The sequence below is a fragment of the Hemiscyllium ocellatum genome, chromosome 19 (genome assembly GCF_020745735.1).
Source record: "Hemiscyllium ocellatum isolate sHemOce1 chromosome 19, sHemOce1.pat.X.cur, whole genome shotgun sequence".
NCBI classification, from domain to species: domain Eukaryota; kingdom Metazoa; phylum Chordata; class Chondrichthyes; order Orectolobiformes; family Hemiscylliidae; genus Hemiscyllium; species Hemiscyllium ocellatum.
In genome coordinates this window covers 11,297,710-11,316,007 of record NC_083419.1, presented here as the reverse complement: position 1 = coordinate 11,316,007, position 18,298 = coordinate 11,297,710, and the positions used below count along the sequence as shown (strand labels likewise).

General features: G+C 38.1%; 1 protein-coding gene across 3 annotated transcripts in view; it reads right to left on the bottom strand.

The window, feature by feature from the left end:
- The window catches only part of mon2 (MON2 homolog, regulator of endosome-to-Golgi trafficking), a 125,058-nt gene that overhangs the window by 70,408 nt on the left and 36,352 nt on the right, over nt 1-18,298 (bottom strand). For all 3 annotated transcript variants that reach the window (XM_060839648.1, XM_060839649.1, XM_060839650.1), the window contains exons 4-8: nt 17,954-18,085; nt 10,743-10,872; nt 6,561-6,658; nt 5,789-5,914; nt 1,207-1,401 (exon numbers count right to left, since the gene is read on the bottom strand). In XM_060839648.1, coding sequence (XP_060695631.1) covers nt 1,207-1,401; nt 5,789-5,914; nt 6,561-6,658; nt 10,743-10,872; nt 17,954-18,085 — 681 coding nt within the window. The remainder of the gene's footprint in view (nt 1-1,206; nt 1,402-5,788; nt 5,915-6,560; nt 6,659-10,742; nt 10,873-17,953; nt 18,086-18,298) is intronic.

Sequence of the window (18,298 nt, the reverse complement as noted above, 5' to 3'; positions counted from 1 at the left end):
GGGGTAATGGATTGGGTGAATACCCAAGGTCTTTTTCCCATTGAATAAACGGAAAGACTGCCATCTGCTTGTTTACCTTGCAAAACAGGCTACATAAGGAAAGCTTCATATTGTTTACATTTTGATGTTGGTATACACAAATGAAGCATTTAATATGACAAAATTATTTTAAGTATTTTATTTTCTGTACACATTAAACCTTAATTATCTTCATAAAGAAATCTCCTGGCAGCATGCTTCTCACACAAGCAACTTCACCCTTTCCACATGGCTGGCTCCTGCAACTGCATTGCCTAGTTTGCTGGAAGCTGTTTTGTGTAGGCTTATTAAACTCCTCTGAACCCAAGGTTCATATAATAATCCACTAACTTTTTATTTATAGGATCACAGAGATGTACAGCATGGAAACATACACTTTGGACAAACCTGCCCATGCAGAGTAGATATTCTATATTAATTTAATGTAGGATATCTTGTCAGCACTTGGCCCATATCCCTCTAAACCTTTCCTATTTATATAACCACCTCAGATGCCTTTTAAATGTTATAAATGTACCAGACTCCACTACTTCCTTTGGCAGCTCATTCCATATATGCACCAGTCTCTGCATTAAAATGTGGCCCCAGGTCTCTCTCAAATCTTGCCCCTCTCACCTTAAAGTTACACCCTCTAGCTTTGAACTCCACTACTCTGGAGAAAATACCTTGGCTATTCACCTTATCTATGCCCCTCATGATTTTATAATCTTATATAAGGTCATTCCTCAGGTGTTTATGTCTCTGCTGCATTTCTTGAATTAAGCAGTCAGGAAGTCTTTTCAGAGATATATTGGAATGTAATATTTAAACTGCTAAAAACAGTGCATTTTGAGGAGAAATCAAGTGAACGCCAATATAGGGTAACAGTTGCAAATTTCAATAATTGATATATATCAAATAATCATTGAACAAAGTAGTCAGCTGGTCACACATTCATTAACACGAATAGGTCTATTTACAGCTTCATTCTTGCGTTACTGCAGCGGAACGTATCAAGTGTATCTAAAAGACAATCTTAACTACATGATAGCCAGAGCAAATATAGATGCAGTATTCTAAAAAACTGAGAAAATTTTATAGAATGAGTACATAATGGCACAACCTCCTTGAACAAATACCTTTAATTCAATAGTTAAATGAGATTTAAAAAAAGACTAGATCCTTTACCAAAAGGCTATAGAAGTGCTTAATTAAAACGGAAACCACTCTCAGAAGGCGCATACAGATGGGAAAGTATGGCTTCTCCACAGGAGTTGGGGAAGATGGGGTATTAGTACCCTGTCGAAATTTGATATTGGGAGAAAACAGCTTGATCACCAAGGGACACACCCTTTCTTTCAGAAGGAAACTGAACTCTTGGTGCTGTAAGGAAAAGTAGGGAACAAAAACACAAAATAAAAGTTAATCAAGGCAAACTGGCATTTTCAGTACTAAATCCCATTACCATTAAGGCTTAGTTAAATCATAGTTATCACTGGCCACGTAAGTCCTATTATCAGTTTGTGTACAAAATAACTGGCATTGCCCTTCAAAATTAACACACTGTTCAAAGTACTTTTGGTGACAAGCTTTAGTATAGGTTGCGCGTATTATATTGAAACTAAAGATAATAAGAATAATTAATAACCTGTGGGAATATCTTTTCTATCAGAGTAAGCTTTGAATTTATTTAAAATGCTCTGTGCAGAATAGCCAATACACTGACAATAGAAATCCTGTTCAAGACACAAGCAATTAACCAATCACTAGGATCCCAGCAAAAAAGACAAGACTATTATGGAAATGGCCAATGAGACTCTTAAAGAAGTATATAAACTACACTGCAAATTCTCTTTATTACGTTGTGTAAAATTGGCCATTTTATGCGTGTGGCTGAGAAAGGGGACAACGCAGTTATTTGCAAGATGTCAGTATCCAGCAGACTTTACGATCAAGCATGACCGCATGCATAGATTAGCTCAGAAATCCTAAATCTCAGTTTTTAATTCAGGACTTTGAAATAGGCTGCACTGTGGACGCTGCCACCAGTTTATCCCCCATTGGCAATCACTGAAATTAGCAAGAACTGTAGATTTCCCATTCTTAAGTTGCTGTTAGTAACCCCACAAACTTGCCCTGAAAATATTAACTTCACTGGCAAAGTAAAAATTCTTTGCTTAAAGTTATAAAAATACTTCACCTTTTAACCTCACTTTATGAGTATGCCCCCCAATTATTTTTGTTTGATATTTTTAAAAGTGATTTTGTATTACTGCTGTTCCCTCTTTAGGTGACTGTGCAAATCCTTCGCTGTGATTGGCTGCTTGAGCAATCTGACAACATAATTCCAGTTTGAGTAAATAACAGAATGTTACTGCATGGCAACTATCCTTGGTTTGCCACTGCCCACAAACTCCAGGCCATTAAGCATTTCAGAGCAACACAAAGTGTGTATTCATAATGAGACCACTTGTGATGTTAAACTGAGGTCCTGTTTAGTGTTCAAGTGGATAGGTTAAAAAAAATCATGGGACTGCTTTTAATTGCTTCAATGTGGTGGGAATTAGCATGGCATTCATGTGTACCCTTTATAAGGGTTCCCCAATGTTCATGTAGTAGTCAAGTTCCATCTGCACATAAACATCTCTGAACAAGGTGATTAGAAAATATTTTGTACCCTCTATAAAGTTATGACTAAAACTGTAGTTGGAGAGTTGGAGGGAACATGTAACTCAGTAAGTATATGAAAAGAGGTAAAAGATTGACTCCAGTTGTACACTTCATTAACTGGTTTTCTGGAACAGAATAATATGTAACAAGTTGGGATCGCTCCCTCGGGTTTTTTCAATGCTCTTCCCCTTAACACAACCACAACAAATTAGTTATCTCATTCTGCCGGCAGCACCTTACTATGCATCAACTCCCATACTTGTCTTTGTGACACAAATAACCACACATGACAAGTAATTGATTAGCTACCTTGTATTCTCGCTTCCTGGAATGTGTTAAAAAGCACTTCATAAAAAAGTACTTAGCTCTGTGGTTTGAAACTTCTAAAGGAGTGCACATTAGTACCATGTACTGCAACTTCGGGACCATAAGCCCCTTGAGGAAAATCAACAAAAATAAACTGGAGTATTGCTTGCGTCACTTTTTATCAAAGGACTGAGGGAATAACAAAATTGACTGGGACATGAGGAAAGGTGATCAAAAACAGCAATAAGCACAAATAAGGAGATACAGAAATGGAAAACAAAAAACATATAAATCACAAGACAGAAAACAGCTAAAAGCAATGAGACACTGATCTGAAAGTTCAGAAATGATGCAAAATTACTTATTTATAAACAAAAGTACAAAGAAAATAATATAAATAATTTGTAAATTTAATCTGCTTTATGCATGAAAACAGATGAAAAATAATGGGAAACACCAGAACTTACAAGGTCGATCATGGGCATTTTGATGAAAGTTTTGAACTAGTTCTGAAACCATATAATACAGGTCTAATTTAAATATGTGCCCGAACATAATATTAACAACAAAACATGTCACTCAAATTGTCCCACATCAGACAATTAAGATACAGCCGAATTTAAAGAGCACATAAACTGATATTCCACGGCAGACCTCCAGAGGAGTACAAACTATAAACATGAGCTAGGCTAGGCTGCAGAGAAAACAGGATACTTTTTCTAGGGTAGCGAGGGGAGATATTGGCATAATAGTGATACAGTCATTGAGATGTACAGCACGGAAATAGACCCTTCCGTCTAACTCACCCATGCTGACCAGATATCTTAAATTGATCTAATCCCATTTGCTAGTACTTGACCCATAGCTCTCTAAACTCTTCCTTTTCATGTACCCGTTCAAATATCTTTTATATGTTGTAATTGTACTAGCCTCCATCACTTCTGGTAGCTCATTCCATAGACGCACTACCCTCTATGTGAAAGCTGCGTCTTAGGTCTCTTAAATCTTTCCCCTCTCACCCTAAACCTTTTAGTTCTGGACTCCCCCAGCCCAGGGAAAAGACAATGTCTATTTACCCTATCCATGGCCATCATTATTTTATAAACCTCTATAAGGTCACCCCTCAATTATGTCACTATACTAGTAATCCAGAAGTCAAGGCTAATGATATGGGATAAGTTCACACTACTGCAGCTGGAGGAATTTAAATGCAATTAATAAATACAAAAAATTCTTAAGATAAAAGTAGTATCACTAATGGTGCCATGATACTATCACTGATTGTTAGAAAGATCCATTTGGTTTACTAATGTCCTTTATAGAAAGAAGTCTGCAATCCCTATCTGGTCTGGCCTACATATGATCCAGACCCACAGAATTGTGTGCATTTATTTAACTGCTCTCTGAAATACCCTTTCAAGCCATTCAGTTCAAGGACAATGAGTGATATGCACAAAATGCTGGCCTTTGTAATACCATCTACAAAATACCTTACAAGAATTGTAACAAACACTGCATTGAACAAACAGGCAGAAAACCAGCCACTAGGATAATGATCAACTAACCACAAAAAGACATGACCCACTCTCACGACCACTTTGACTGGGACAACACATCTATCCTAGGACAAGCCAACAGAGATACTTGTGAGAATTCCTAGAAACACAGCACTCCAACTGGAACTCTATCAACAAACACAATGACTTGGATCCCATTTATCACCCCTTGACAAAAAGAGCAGGAAATGACATCACTACAGGAAATGATGTAACCAGAGCTACAAATCTTCAAAGCTCGCTAATGGTATGTTATGTTTGAAGGCTGAATGGCTTGTTTGTGTTCTTTTTCTTCAAATAAATAAAGGTAATTGTAGCTGATTTTATGAAGAATATTACTGCCTCAAATGTTATAAGTCCTTTATTAAATGTAATTAATAAATCCTTAAAGTACATTACTCATGCTATTAGACCTGGTTTCCTCTACAGTGCCCCACAACACAAGGTCAGTTTAAGTCTGCTACAGGCATATGCTGACACTAACAAGATGTTGTACATTTAGGTGCAAATCTGTTTTCCTTGAGTACTCAAGACTAATGAGGCTCTGAACAAATAATTTCTAGCCACCTTTAAACTGAACAGTTGAAGAACTCCTCAAAAAGCAAGAATTATAGATTAAAATAAGATCATTGAGTGCTAATAAAATCAGCAATCACAATTTATTGCTGGAAAAGAAGTTCAAGGTAAGCAAAATCATGAACACAACTTGAAATTAAATTGTTTTTCATAGCTTAGATGGTATTCAGGAAGGTCTATAAAACAACTCAAGCTAACATTAATAGGAATTAATCTACCTCCATTAGGCACATATCTTTTCTGAAGCTAGCTCCCAACAGGAACTATTTCCTAGTTACCATTCTGGCAACGATGAAATGAAAACAAACTTCACAGTGGGTTCTCTGCCCTTCTATTGGCAGATAAAGGATGTTAGATTAAAAAGGTCACAGAATAGTGAAGTTTGCTACATAACGGAGTGTAACCGTTAGCTCAAATCACCAAATTTTAAACGTTAAGAGTAAATTTTAACTTTCGACAAATGAAATTCACAAGGTTAGTGGTTAGATGCTTTGTAAGTTGTGTTATTTGACCTCATTTCAAATTCTGGGTTGATTAGGTAGCTGATCTCGGCTCAGACACAGATTATTAGACCAAAAATCAATGTCCAGAAAATCTCGTTCCTTGAATAAAGTTACTGCAAACCCAAACATATTCAAGATGTCATATTTGAAACAATTTACTTGTAAAAACACTCGTGGAAAGTCATTCAGAACAGATTCTAGAAGTTCCAAACCAAATGTTCGGGTCATTTCTGTCATTCCGACCAACCAGTAAGGAGCATCTGCATTTACCAACTGGCATAAATCCTGGAAAATTAAATGACATAAATGTCAAAGGAGAGATTTTGTAATAATCATACAGGATAAAATCATATTAGCAACGCTTGCAATACAGGGAGATCCATCATTGAGGAATTAACATTATCTTCTCTCTGTGTCATTTGGTTAATGTGAATACCACGGTCCAAAGAATGCCACTGACCTAATCGAGAAAACAGACTTAAAGAGATACTATGCTGAGTTAGTGAACACAACTGAAAATGAAGAATTGTTGAAGCACAACAACCTTACATCAACAAATGTTGATTCAGTTCCTTCAGTGTCAGGTTAAATATCAAATTCAACTCAGTTTCTTCAATAAAGCCAGTGGCATAATTGATTTACATGCTGACATTAAAAATAGCTAAAATTCAAAAATGAAACATCTAAAATACCAAAATGATGCAAACGAATAAATAAAAGGAAAATAAAATTAAAAATGAATAAACGGCAAAATTCAAAAACTTGAAAACTAATACGCAAAAATCCAAAATTTAAAGCTGAAAAGAAACAAGGCTGAATAAAAAAGAAAAAGTCGTATGGAATGGTAGGCAACTGACCTTTTAAGGTCAATTCTGACTAAACTTAGTGACTGATTTAACAATGAAAAATTCGCGGCAATGAATGATTCTACCTGGAAGAGCATATATGCATCTTTTGCACATGGCCTTAGTGTGCTGATTGTTCTTCTGTTGCTATTGCCTTGGACAACAGGAGGATGATCATCATCATCTGGAATAAACACAGGGGAACTGAAGATATAGGTACAACTTCCACTACAGCAGCTGTGAAATTAAATTCAGTTAGTAACCTTCAAATATAAAGCTAGCCTCAATCACAGTCACCATGATAACTATCACTGATTGTCATAAAAACCCAACTGCTTGTTTAACCACTTACGAAACAATTGTGAGGGCAACAAGAAAGTGCATTAAATGGGGCTTTGTGCACTAGCAATGGTTCAGTGAGAAAAAGCTTCTTGTACTATGGTACTGAACCATACATATCAGAAAAGTCCAAACCTCAGTCCTGATATGTAGGAAGTCCAGGGATGTTAGCTGAAGTGATTGTGAAGACAGTAACTCTGGTAGTGGTCTCAAGCCTGGAAAGCTCAGTCAAAAATCCTCATTTCTGATTTTTATCCAGTAACACATGTAGATATTAGGTAAGAAAATTCTCAAGCTAGACTGTCATTGCCCCATCATAAAACTGTTAGCTGAAACTAGGCTTCTGTCCCCTTGGTAAGATTTTGGCAGATCGAGGCAGTACTGGGGAGCACATGCTTTGTTAATATCCCATATCTGAGAACCCTGGATTTCATTTCTTGAACCAGACTACTCAGGTGAATAGAAGGATACAAACAATATGCAAATACAGGAAAATACTGCATATCTATCAGGTTTCTTTCCATACAATGGCAAGGTCCCACCTGTGACATAAAGATACATTCTAATATGTCTGCATGTTAAAAGAATTCCAAGTTCTTGGCACAGTGGTCATAACTCTGGGCCAGAAGGTTTAAGTTCTACCTGTCACAGAATTTCAAAACACGTTTGAACAGGTTGATTGAAAATACTTTTATCGTCACCTGTCTGGTCAAAAGCTTGAAAGCTGTCAAGAAAGCGAAATCATTAGCAGCTAGAGTATTCAATCTCTCAAGAAGCACTGTCTTGCATAATACCACAAGGAATTTTGGATTCCATAACTAAACAGCATCCTGTTTCTCTGGAAGATCTGCTTACCTCAGTGTATGGCAGAACTACATCCCAAGTCCCCATACATTGCTAGATCATAGTTTAGCTCTCTTTTATTTGGATTCATGCCTTATAAACATGGAGCATGAAGTCTAGAATATCGTTAATGTTAACATAAATTTCCACAGCTGGTAGAAATGTTGCAGCCCAATCAGTAGAGAAGATTGGAATGTAGAAAGTCTTGTTCTCCTTGTCGCAGTGAAAATAAAATACTGAAAAATGGAGACAAGGCAAGGAATTGGAGTACTGCTGGCACCCACAGAATTAACCAATATGAGCTATCACCCTCAGGGTGAGAAGAGGGGAAAGCAAAACAAAAGCAAAATAATGAATCAGAAGACTGTCCCTAGAAATATATTCAGTCAATAGGAAGTGGCCTATTGAAAAATCCTCATGGACGCAGGTGTCAAATTGTGATGTCAATATAATTTAAACAAGTAATCATAACTCCTATCTATTATGGACAATAATTTAACTAAAACTATGAAATAAGTAAGGGATTCCATAATTATATTTCTGAATACAAATAATCACAACACATTGCAAATGCAGGTCTCCTTTGCTTAAGAGAATAGGAAAACATGTTTTATATTCAATATTGAAGTCCACGGATCCTAGGTTGCTAAGTTTAATTCATTAGACTCTCAATCAGTTACGAATAGTTAGGAGTCATTCTGATCAGGATCTTTTGGAAATTATACGTATCGGATTTTAGCAATAAAATCAACTTTGGAATATAGCAACGTTTGTGTTGTAGTTTTTGTCTTTTGATCAGCTTTCAAAACAAAATGGAATAACTATTTCACGGAATGCCGAATCAGTTATGTTGAGAACACAGTTCTTAATTTCTGCAACCTGCACAATTTTCAACCAGACAATCATAAAACTACTGAATAGGAAGGGTCCACTAGACTCAACATTTTGTATCGAAGTTCATAATTTTTTTAATTGTACTGGCATCACAATTTGATGTCTGTCTCCATGATGACTTTTTTTTTAACAAACCAATTCCTATTTACCAAATAATTTCCCCAGGGTAAATTCTACATGCAAATTAATTTGCTGCGCTTCCCCTCTGTTCACCCTGAAGGTAATATCGATGCTGGCATATTCTACCGGGAGCCAGCAGCTAACATCCTACCTCATTTTGTTTTAGATATGCTGAGCTAAGCCAATGAGATCAAAATTTTCTATATTCTATTTAAACTTGCTTAAATTTACAAGTTAGAGATCCATCTCATCAATTGTGTTTGTTTCCCCACTCCCCACACACTGGTTGCAAAATATCTTACCAGGTAATTCAGACAATTGTACTAAATAATCTACTGGATATTGACTAACACATACTAGATATACTGCAAATGTGTAAGTCAAAACAAAATTCAACTGAATATGGATTAGCAAGCAAGAGTTCAGCTTCTCCATCTTTTCCTGTGACTGAGATCAATGACCGTTACGTCAGAGTTGAGGGTAAAAGTTGTGAGCAAAATAATTAATTGAATTTTAACCTTCAGTAACAATGATAATTCAAATAAAATTCCATTACTGAAGCATGAAATGTCCACTCAAACTTTCTGGAAGGGTAAGTCCTAATCACTAGTGTATAAGAAAAATATTTAGAAATGGAAAGTAACTTCAGCTCTGCAATGTGTTGAAATTTACATCTTCTAACCAACCCAACTAACAAAGTTTACAGTGATAGGCCCTGCAATGTGAATAATTCACTGCAGAAAAACAAAAGGCTAAGAGAACCAATGTCAGACATATGGCAAATTAAAATAGCTGAAGAAAGTAGTAAAAATGTGCAGCATTTTATAACCTCGCTTATGTTGCCCTGCTAGGTTTGAAAAATGGCCTACCGCTTACAAATAATCAACAAAGGAATCCTAGGAATAGACTGCTGAATAGAGTAAGTGGAGGACCAACAGAATTTGTTGACATTGACCCAGCATATGGTTCTCCACAATTAATGTGCATAGATCGACATAAGTTGGAAGCAGGTAATTTTTAAAACCATCCCTATGGAGTTTGTTGTGCTTTAGGGTTTATCTACTTTTCATGTTAAGTCTTTTTAAGAAGAAAAAGTAAAACTAATAGTTAAGTATTAACAAGTAACTGTCTTTCATAGTTACTTCAATAATCCAATCCATATTTTAGCCAGATGCATTTAAAGAGGAAATAAGATTTCTTTCTTTTTGACAATTCTCCTAAGAAGTGACTAGACTTGATATGAAGAATACTTTTCTGATATTAATCTCAAATAACTGCATAAGCAGTTCCATCTGGAAGTAATTTAGACCAATTTTCTCCTTTCTTACACAAGGTAATAATAATAATTTGTCTTCATTACCACAAAAGCAGTCTCAGTGACACATCACTCGGATTAGCTTGATATACTGATAGTATCATTCTGCAGATTGATATCCAAATAATGAAGAATAAAGAACTAAAGGATGACCAATAAGCAGAGGAATTGGATAGCACTTGAATAACTTGTGTTCAGACAAATAGGAAAGTCTCCCTCAAAAATTACCCTGGAATGTGCGTTCCTGGAAGTCAAAACTTCCTAATTGGAGAAATATGATACATTCATATTATTTGTGCTCAATGCTGATGATTTGGCATGCAGGATTCAATGGCTAAAACTCTAGTCATTATTTATACTTTATGGGCAAGCTAATGTCCCATAGGTTACTTTGTTGTATGAAGTTGGGTGGTTGAAAGCACAAAACTTAAGCAAATTTTACGTGAAAGGTTTAGATTAGAATTTTTGGCCTTTGGAAATTCTAGATGTTAAGAGAAGACACAGGGTTTTGAAAATTATGTCTTCTGGAATATCTAAATGAAGGAAGGCTAAAGTTCATCAAGGTTAACATGAGCAATATGAAATAAATGTCAAGCAAGAAACTTTTACTGCATAAGACTATACTTGCTGCACATTTTTTCCTAAAGTGAATGAATTATTAATTGTGGTAAAAACAATCTCTGAAGCTTTCAACATTTTTCAGTCAGTGAATTGAATCATGGAGTGTGCACTAGAAAGCAGAAATACTTCAACACACCTTTATGCTGCTCATCTTCAGCATCCATTCTTTCAAAGACAACTGTAACCACTTGCCGTACCGTAGCTGCTGCTGTGTTATTGGTGATATTATCTTTGGTAAAGTGTAGCCGAAAGCAAAGTACAATTGCCTAAAAGAATGCAGAAATAAGCTTTTGTGAGCATAAGGTTCAGTTGGAAAGATTCTAAAAATTGCAATAATTATCTCCCAGGAAATAGCCTTTGAGAGATATCACTTCCAAATTTCTACGTATGTGGTCTTTAAGAATGATCAAACTTTCAGCAATTGAAACAATATTTTGTCAGAAAATTCAGGGATTTATGTAGAAGCTTCATTTGGAAGTTGAAAAGTTTGTGTTACTTCCTCAAAAACTAGCCAATGTTAAGGCGAGTAGGCTTACTCACGAACATAAAGGACAAATGTGAGTATTATGTTAAGGAAAAACATTAAAAAGTAACACCAAAATACTTGGAAACTACAACTGACATCAAATAAAGACCACAAATTTTGGAGATCTGAAAAATAAACAAAGTATAAGAAAAGTGTGTCAGTATCTGAAAGAAAAAGGCAGTTATGACTCATCAGAGAAAAAATGCCAGGCATTTTTAAAAAATATGACGACTGATTTCTTGTGCTTACAAATTCATTTTTCATTTCTACATTTAAACAAGGCACTAGGAACATCAATTGAGAATAAAGCTATTCATAACTAACATGATTGGAAAACAGATAAAGGAAGAACAGAAGAAGATCAAAATCAATTCTCAACAAACCTAATTGTCCTAATAGCACAAATGAAATAACGAATACCTGAACATCTCAAAATGTGACTAGAAAGGCCTATAGAAATCATTCAAAACCTAGTCACAATATAAGAACACATTATATATAAGCATCAGAATAAAATTTAAATAGTCACGACAGTTTAAGTTTAACAAATTAGAAGGGGTGGCACAGTGGTTAGCACTGCTGCCTCAGAGCACCGGAGACCTGGGTTCAATTCCCTCCTCGGGCAACTGTCTGTGTGGAGTTTGCACATTCTCCCTGTGTCTGCGTGGGTTTCCTCCAGGTGCTCCGGTTTCCTCTCATAGTCCAAAAATGTGCAGGTCAGGTGAATTGGCCATGCTAAATTGCCCGTAGTGTCAGGTGAAGGGGTAAATGTAGGGGAATGGGTCTGGGTGGGTTGTTCCTCGGAGGGTTGGTGTGGACTTGTTGGGCCGAAGGGCCTGTTTCCACACTAAGGAATCTAATCAAGCTTAAATCCATGCATACAGAAACAATGTGTACACATTCAAATAAAATATATAACCTTGGCTATCATTACTGTTGCAATAACATGAGGGCAAAGCTGACTTCAGATTATTCAACTCAAAAGAAATCAGGAAGCAGACTTTAGATATTCTCATTTTAACTTTCATATCTTAGCTTAAATCTTGCTCCAAGATGAAGGCATGAAAGTCATCTTGTTGCAAGGGACATTTGCAAAATAAACTTGACGAGAATCAGTCGAGCTGCTAATGGGCATCACTGACTAAACAAAAACCTGCCCATAAATTGCTATATTGAGACCAATAATCATTGCAGGAAATGGAGAAGATAACATACTTCTTAGATGTATCTTATTCATTTTGACCAAAGCATTCCTCAACGCTTTGTCCAAACAAAGGCCCGAACCATCTTTAGCAGCTTGTCACTGACATTCCCTGCATCATAAGGTCAAAAGTATGAAGTTTACTGAATGCTGTGCGATTATTAATGCCATTGAAAACTCCTCAAATACTGAAGGAGTCCACATCCATGTGTAATAAAAAGTGGAAATGTCCAGACTTAGACAGATCAGTGGCAAGTGACATTCAGACTTCAAGTGTCAGCCATAAGGAAAAATCAAATTATCTCCCTTTGACATTCAATGGTATTACTATAACCGGTTTGCTGGCTGTGGGCTTCACTGGCTATGTCAACATTTATTGCCAGTCTCTAATCACCTTTGAAAAGGTGGTAATGACCTGCCTTCTTGAACTGCAGCAGTTCATTTGGTGTTAATGTATCCACAATGTTGTTAGGGAGGAAGGTCCAGGATTTTCATCCAGTGACAGTGAAGTAACAATGCTGACTTTGCAAGTCAGAATGGTGACTGGCTTGTAGGCAGTGATGTTGGTGTTTCCAGGCATCTGCTGCATTTATCCTTCTGGATTATAAAGATAGCGGCTTTGGAAAATGTTGTCTAAGGAGCCTTGGTTATCCCTCCACAATCAACATCTTGGGATTACCACCGACCACAAACTTAACTGGATCAGCAACCTATATATTCTGGCTTCAACAGCAGGTCAGATTTTGGGAATTCTAACTTGCCTCCGAACTCCCCAAAACCTGCCTGGAATACACAAATCAAGAGTGTGATGGAATACTCTTCACTTGCCTAGAGACTGTAGCTCCCACAACACACAAGATGTTTGCTTGATGTGCACTTCAACTGGTCATCCAAACGCTCAGCCCTTCCAATGCCAACCTGTCAGTGGATACCATGTACAATATGCATGCAGCATATTGGCTTCTTTGATAATGCCTAAGCTTATAACTCTACTATTAAAAGGACATAGGGCAGATCGTGATACAGTGAATCTTCTAACTTGGCACTGCCCTCTTGAATGGTCCTACCTGTCCATCTGCACCACCCTTCTCTCCGACTTATCAATTTCACCCTCACCTTTATCTACCTATCACATTCCCAGTTACCCCTCCCCCAGCCCACCCCCACTCCCATTTATTTAAAGTCTGGTTGAAGATTTGTAGCTCGGGTGTCCGTTGTTGTGGTTCTGTTCGCCGAGCTGGAAGTTTTTGCTGCAAATGTTTCGTTCCCTGGCTAGGGAACATCATCAGTGCTGTTGGAGCCTCCTGTGAAGCGCTGCTTTGATGTTTCTTCCGGTATTTTTAGTGGTTTGTTCTTGCCGCTTCCGGGTGTCAGTTTCAGCTGTAGTAGTTTGTATGTGGGGTCCAGGTCGATGTGTCTGTTGATGGATGTTCTTGCCGTTTCCGGGTGTCAGTTTCAGCTGTAGTGGTTTGTATATGGGGTCCAGGTCCATGTGTCTATTAATGGAGTTTGTGGATGAATGCCATGCCTCTAGGAATTCCCTGGCTGTTCTCTGTCTGGCTTGTCCTATGATGGTAGTGTTTTCCCAGTCAAATTCATGTTCTGAGTGTATGGCTACTAGGGATAACTGGTTGTGTCGTTTTGTGGCTAGCTGATGTTCATGGATGCGGATTGTTAGCTGTCTTCCTGTTTGTCCTATATAGTGTTTTGTGCAGTCCTTGCATGGTATTTTATAAACTACGTTAGTTTGGCTCGTGCTGGCTATTGGGTCCTTTGTTCTAGTGAGTTGTTGTCTGAGTGTGGAAGTTGGCTTGTGTGCTGTTATGAGTCCTAAGGGTCGCAGTAGTCTGGCTGTCAGTTCTGAGACACTCCTGACGTATGGTAGTGTGGCTAGTCCTTTTGGTTGTGGCATGTCCTCGTTCCGTGGTCTGTCTCTTAGGCATCTGGTGATAAAGTTGCGTGGGTATCCGTTTTTGGCGAATACCTTGTATAGGTGTTCCTCTTCCTCTTTTCGCAGTTCTGGTGTACTGCAGTGTGTTGTGGCTCTTTTGAATAGTGTCCTGATGCAGCTTCGTTTGTGTGTGTTGGGGTGGTTACTTTCATAGTTTAGGACTTGGTCTGTGTGTGTTGGTTTCCTGTGTACCCTTGTGGTGAATTCTCCGTTGGGTGTTCTCTCTACTAACACGTCTAGGAATGGGAGTTGGCTATCCTTTTCCTCTTCTCTCGTGAATCGTATTCCTGTGAGTGTGGCGTTGATGATTCGGTGTGTTTTTTCTATTTCTGTGTTTTTGATGATTACAAAGGTGTCATCTACGTATCTGATCCAGAGTTTGGGTTGGATTTGTGGTAGGGCTGTATGTTCTAACCTTTGCATAACTGCCTCTGCTATGAGTCCCGAGATTGGTGATCCCATGGGTGTTCCGTTGATTTGTTCGTATATCTGATTGTTGAATGTAAAGTGTGTGGTGAGGCACAGGTCTAGTAGTTTAAGTATGCCGTCCTTGTTGATAGGTTCGGCCTCCTGTGTTCTGTTATGTATGTCCAGTAGGTTGGCTATTGTTTCTCTGGCTAGGGTTTTGTCAATTGATGTGAACAGTGCCGTCGCGTCGAATGATACCATGGTTTCTTCTTTGTCTATGTGTGTATTCCTGATGATGTCCAAGAATTCCTGTGTTGATTGTATGGAGTGTTTGGATCCGCTGACTAGGTGTTTCAGTTTTTGTTGTAGTTCTTTGGCCAGTTTGTATGCTGGTGTCCCTGGTAGTGATACTATGGGTCTGAGTGGGATGTCTGGTTTGTGTACTTTGGGTAGTCCGTAGAATCTGGGGGTGTCCCATTTATCTCTCAGTCCCCTTGGCCCATAAGCCTCAATCCTGATGAAGGGCTTATGGCCAAAACATCGTTTCTCCTGCTCCTTGGATGCCGCCTGACCAGCTGTGCTTTTTCAGCACCACACTCTTCAACATGGGGCAGACCATGTATGGCAACACCACCACCTTCAGGTCCTCTGTAAAACACAAACTATCCGGACTTGGAACTATTTTTCTGGAACTATCTGGCTCAACGTTCAAGAAATCTCTTCCTTATAGCACTGTTGGTATACCTACACTCCACAACTGCAGTGGTTCAACATAGCTCACCACCACCTAAAGGCAATGAGGAATGGGCAATATATGCTACTTTGCCAGAGAAGCTACACATGAGCAGGAACTTAAAAGAGGGGATTGTTAGTACAAAATGGAAGAAACTCCAAGTTGCATTATATCAGAGTGCATCATGCTGACACTTGGGGCTAGAAATGGGAAGCTAGTGATGTGTTCAGCTAATGGAGATGTGTAGTAATGTAACAACATCGGAGACGATCGATTGTAGAAATACATCATAGCTCCTTAAACATCGCCTTTCAAAACCACAATCATTACCGTGTGGAGGGACAAGGGCAGCAGACATATGGGAACACCATCACCTGCAAATTCCTCTCCATGTCACTCACCACCCTGACTTGGAAATGTATCACACATTCCTTCACTGCTGCGTCAACACCCTCCCTAACACCACTGTGTGTGTATCCACACCAAATCAATTATAGTGATCAACAAGGCATCAGTAGTAGTATTAGGAAATAGGAAAAGTGAAGTACTTCCAAGGACTCTCCCTTATCTGAGAAAATAATTTGAATGACTTTTTCCTCAGACAGGTTCTGTTGATTTTGTCACTTCATCATTATGGGTACTCTTCCCTTAAGAACTGCTCTGATGACCACACAAAGTAGCCCAACTGGGGGGAGAAAACTCTCCTCCTATTGAGGGGCAGGACAGATTTGATTGTTCCTTGGTAGTTATTTGCTTATTTAATCCAAGTGTGGGATGAGTCTTCCACATTTATTCTGGATACAATGCTCATGATTAGATTGATTATTGAATTAGCTTTGAAATATCAACTTCACACATAAAAGTAGATCTGCTATACAATATTGAACCAAGATGTTTTAAAAAAGTTCTGATTCTACAGCAGCAATGATCTATCTATATCTGTACTGTCTGAAATGATATACAATTCTAAAGATACACATGCATGCCACCACAGCAGGGAATTAACTGATTGATGCCAATGGCAACCAAAGGTTACAGCAAGAAACATAAACCTTTAGCTACTGCTCAGAATATTCTCATTACCAGCAAGTGACATTCCTGGGCCTTGAAAATATTTGCCTGGTTAATCAAGGTGATAAACAAAGTGAGGATACTTACTTTATTCAGTACACACCATCAATGATGGATGACCTGCCAGTTCAGAAGAGCATCCAAAGCCAAAAGTGAGCATTCTTGGCCCCTGCAAACATCCCTGGGGCAACACGGTGGCTCAGTGGTTAGCATTGCTGCCTTACAGCAACAGGGCCCCGGGTTCGATTCCAGCCTTGGGTGACTGTCTGTGTGGAGTTTGCATATGCTCCCTGTGTCTGCGTGGGTTTCCTGCAGGTGCTCCAGTTTCCTCCCATAATCCAAAGACGTGCAGGTCAGGTGAACTGGCCATTCTAAATTACCCACAGTGCTATGAGCATTAGTCAGAGAGAAATGGGTCTGGGTGGGTTACTCTTTGGAGGGTTGGTGCGGACTGGTTGGGCTGAAGGGCCCATTTCCACACTGTAGGGATCTAATTTAATCATCCATTCTACTTCACCACGCTGAGTCGATAACATTCCAAGTGAAGATCATGTGCATAGTTATTTTTAGTTGTGAACTGATGGGCTCTGCCCCAAATTTGACATGCTTCATTCTATACTTGACACTATCATGAGACCTTGATTTCCAATCACTAACTTCATGACACTCAAACTTTAAAGGGTAACTGTTAAATCATTGCTGCACAGTGTTCTATCTTAAAACACAACAAGATTGCAAAAAAACAGCAATATGATGTTTGAGAAAGTGAGAAAAAAACAAGCAATACGTACTTTTTTAAAACCTTCAATTTCATTTCTGGAACCCAGGTGATTATTGGTAAGCGAGAAAACAATATAGTAGGATACAAGACACCGACTGACAAAAATGCACAACCTTTCCTTTTGCAAATCTCATTTCCTGGGTTGATAACTTCCTAAGTGAAGGTCACATATTTAATTATTTTCATTTGTTAACTGGGTACAATTTAGAAGTTCCAGCTGCCACTGGCTCTGGCCAAGATAAATCATTATTGTTCATCTTCAACGCTTCCCACCCTCCCCAGTTTCAATACATTGCAGATATGCATTATGGATACTGAAAATCATGGTGCCCCAATCACATATCATCTCAAAATAATATTGGATATCTTTGCAATTACATTGTCAAACTGCTCATTTCAACATAATGTTTACTTTTCTTTGCTCACCCCTCAAGGAGAAAAATAAACTCAAATAAATTAAATTACAAAGATTACAATTAAACATGATAAGCTCCCAGGCTGAAGTATACTTATATGACTAATAACACACAACTGCAGTTTGATAACCAATAACCTTGAGAATTTAGCTACTGCACAATTGGGCTTCAGTACGTAATAATATTAAATATTGTTGAATAGCCAGTTTCACTTGGGAGTGTTGCTCAAGTGTGTACTGCAGTTTCCTTACATGTCTTACCTTAGCAAGAGCATCATCATGAACTACTGTGTTGGTCGTCAAAAGAACCAGAACAGTTTGAAGAAGCTTGAGTTCCTCCAGCCCATTTTCCATCAACTGCCACAGCATGTTAATTATATTTCCAGCTGCACCCTATTAAAACATATTCAAATACAATGAATAACTTGACAAAAATAAAACTTACGAAGCCAGTAAGATACCTCAGGCAGCTGTCTCGAAGAGTTTCACTTGCCAGCTCTTTTCTCACATCTCTACAAAATCTTAAGCATATTCTGTTCTGTACTTTTTGCATGCTTTCCATTACAAATGGAACATTTAACTTAAAACAAGTCTTGGCAAATAAAA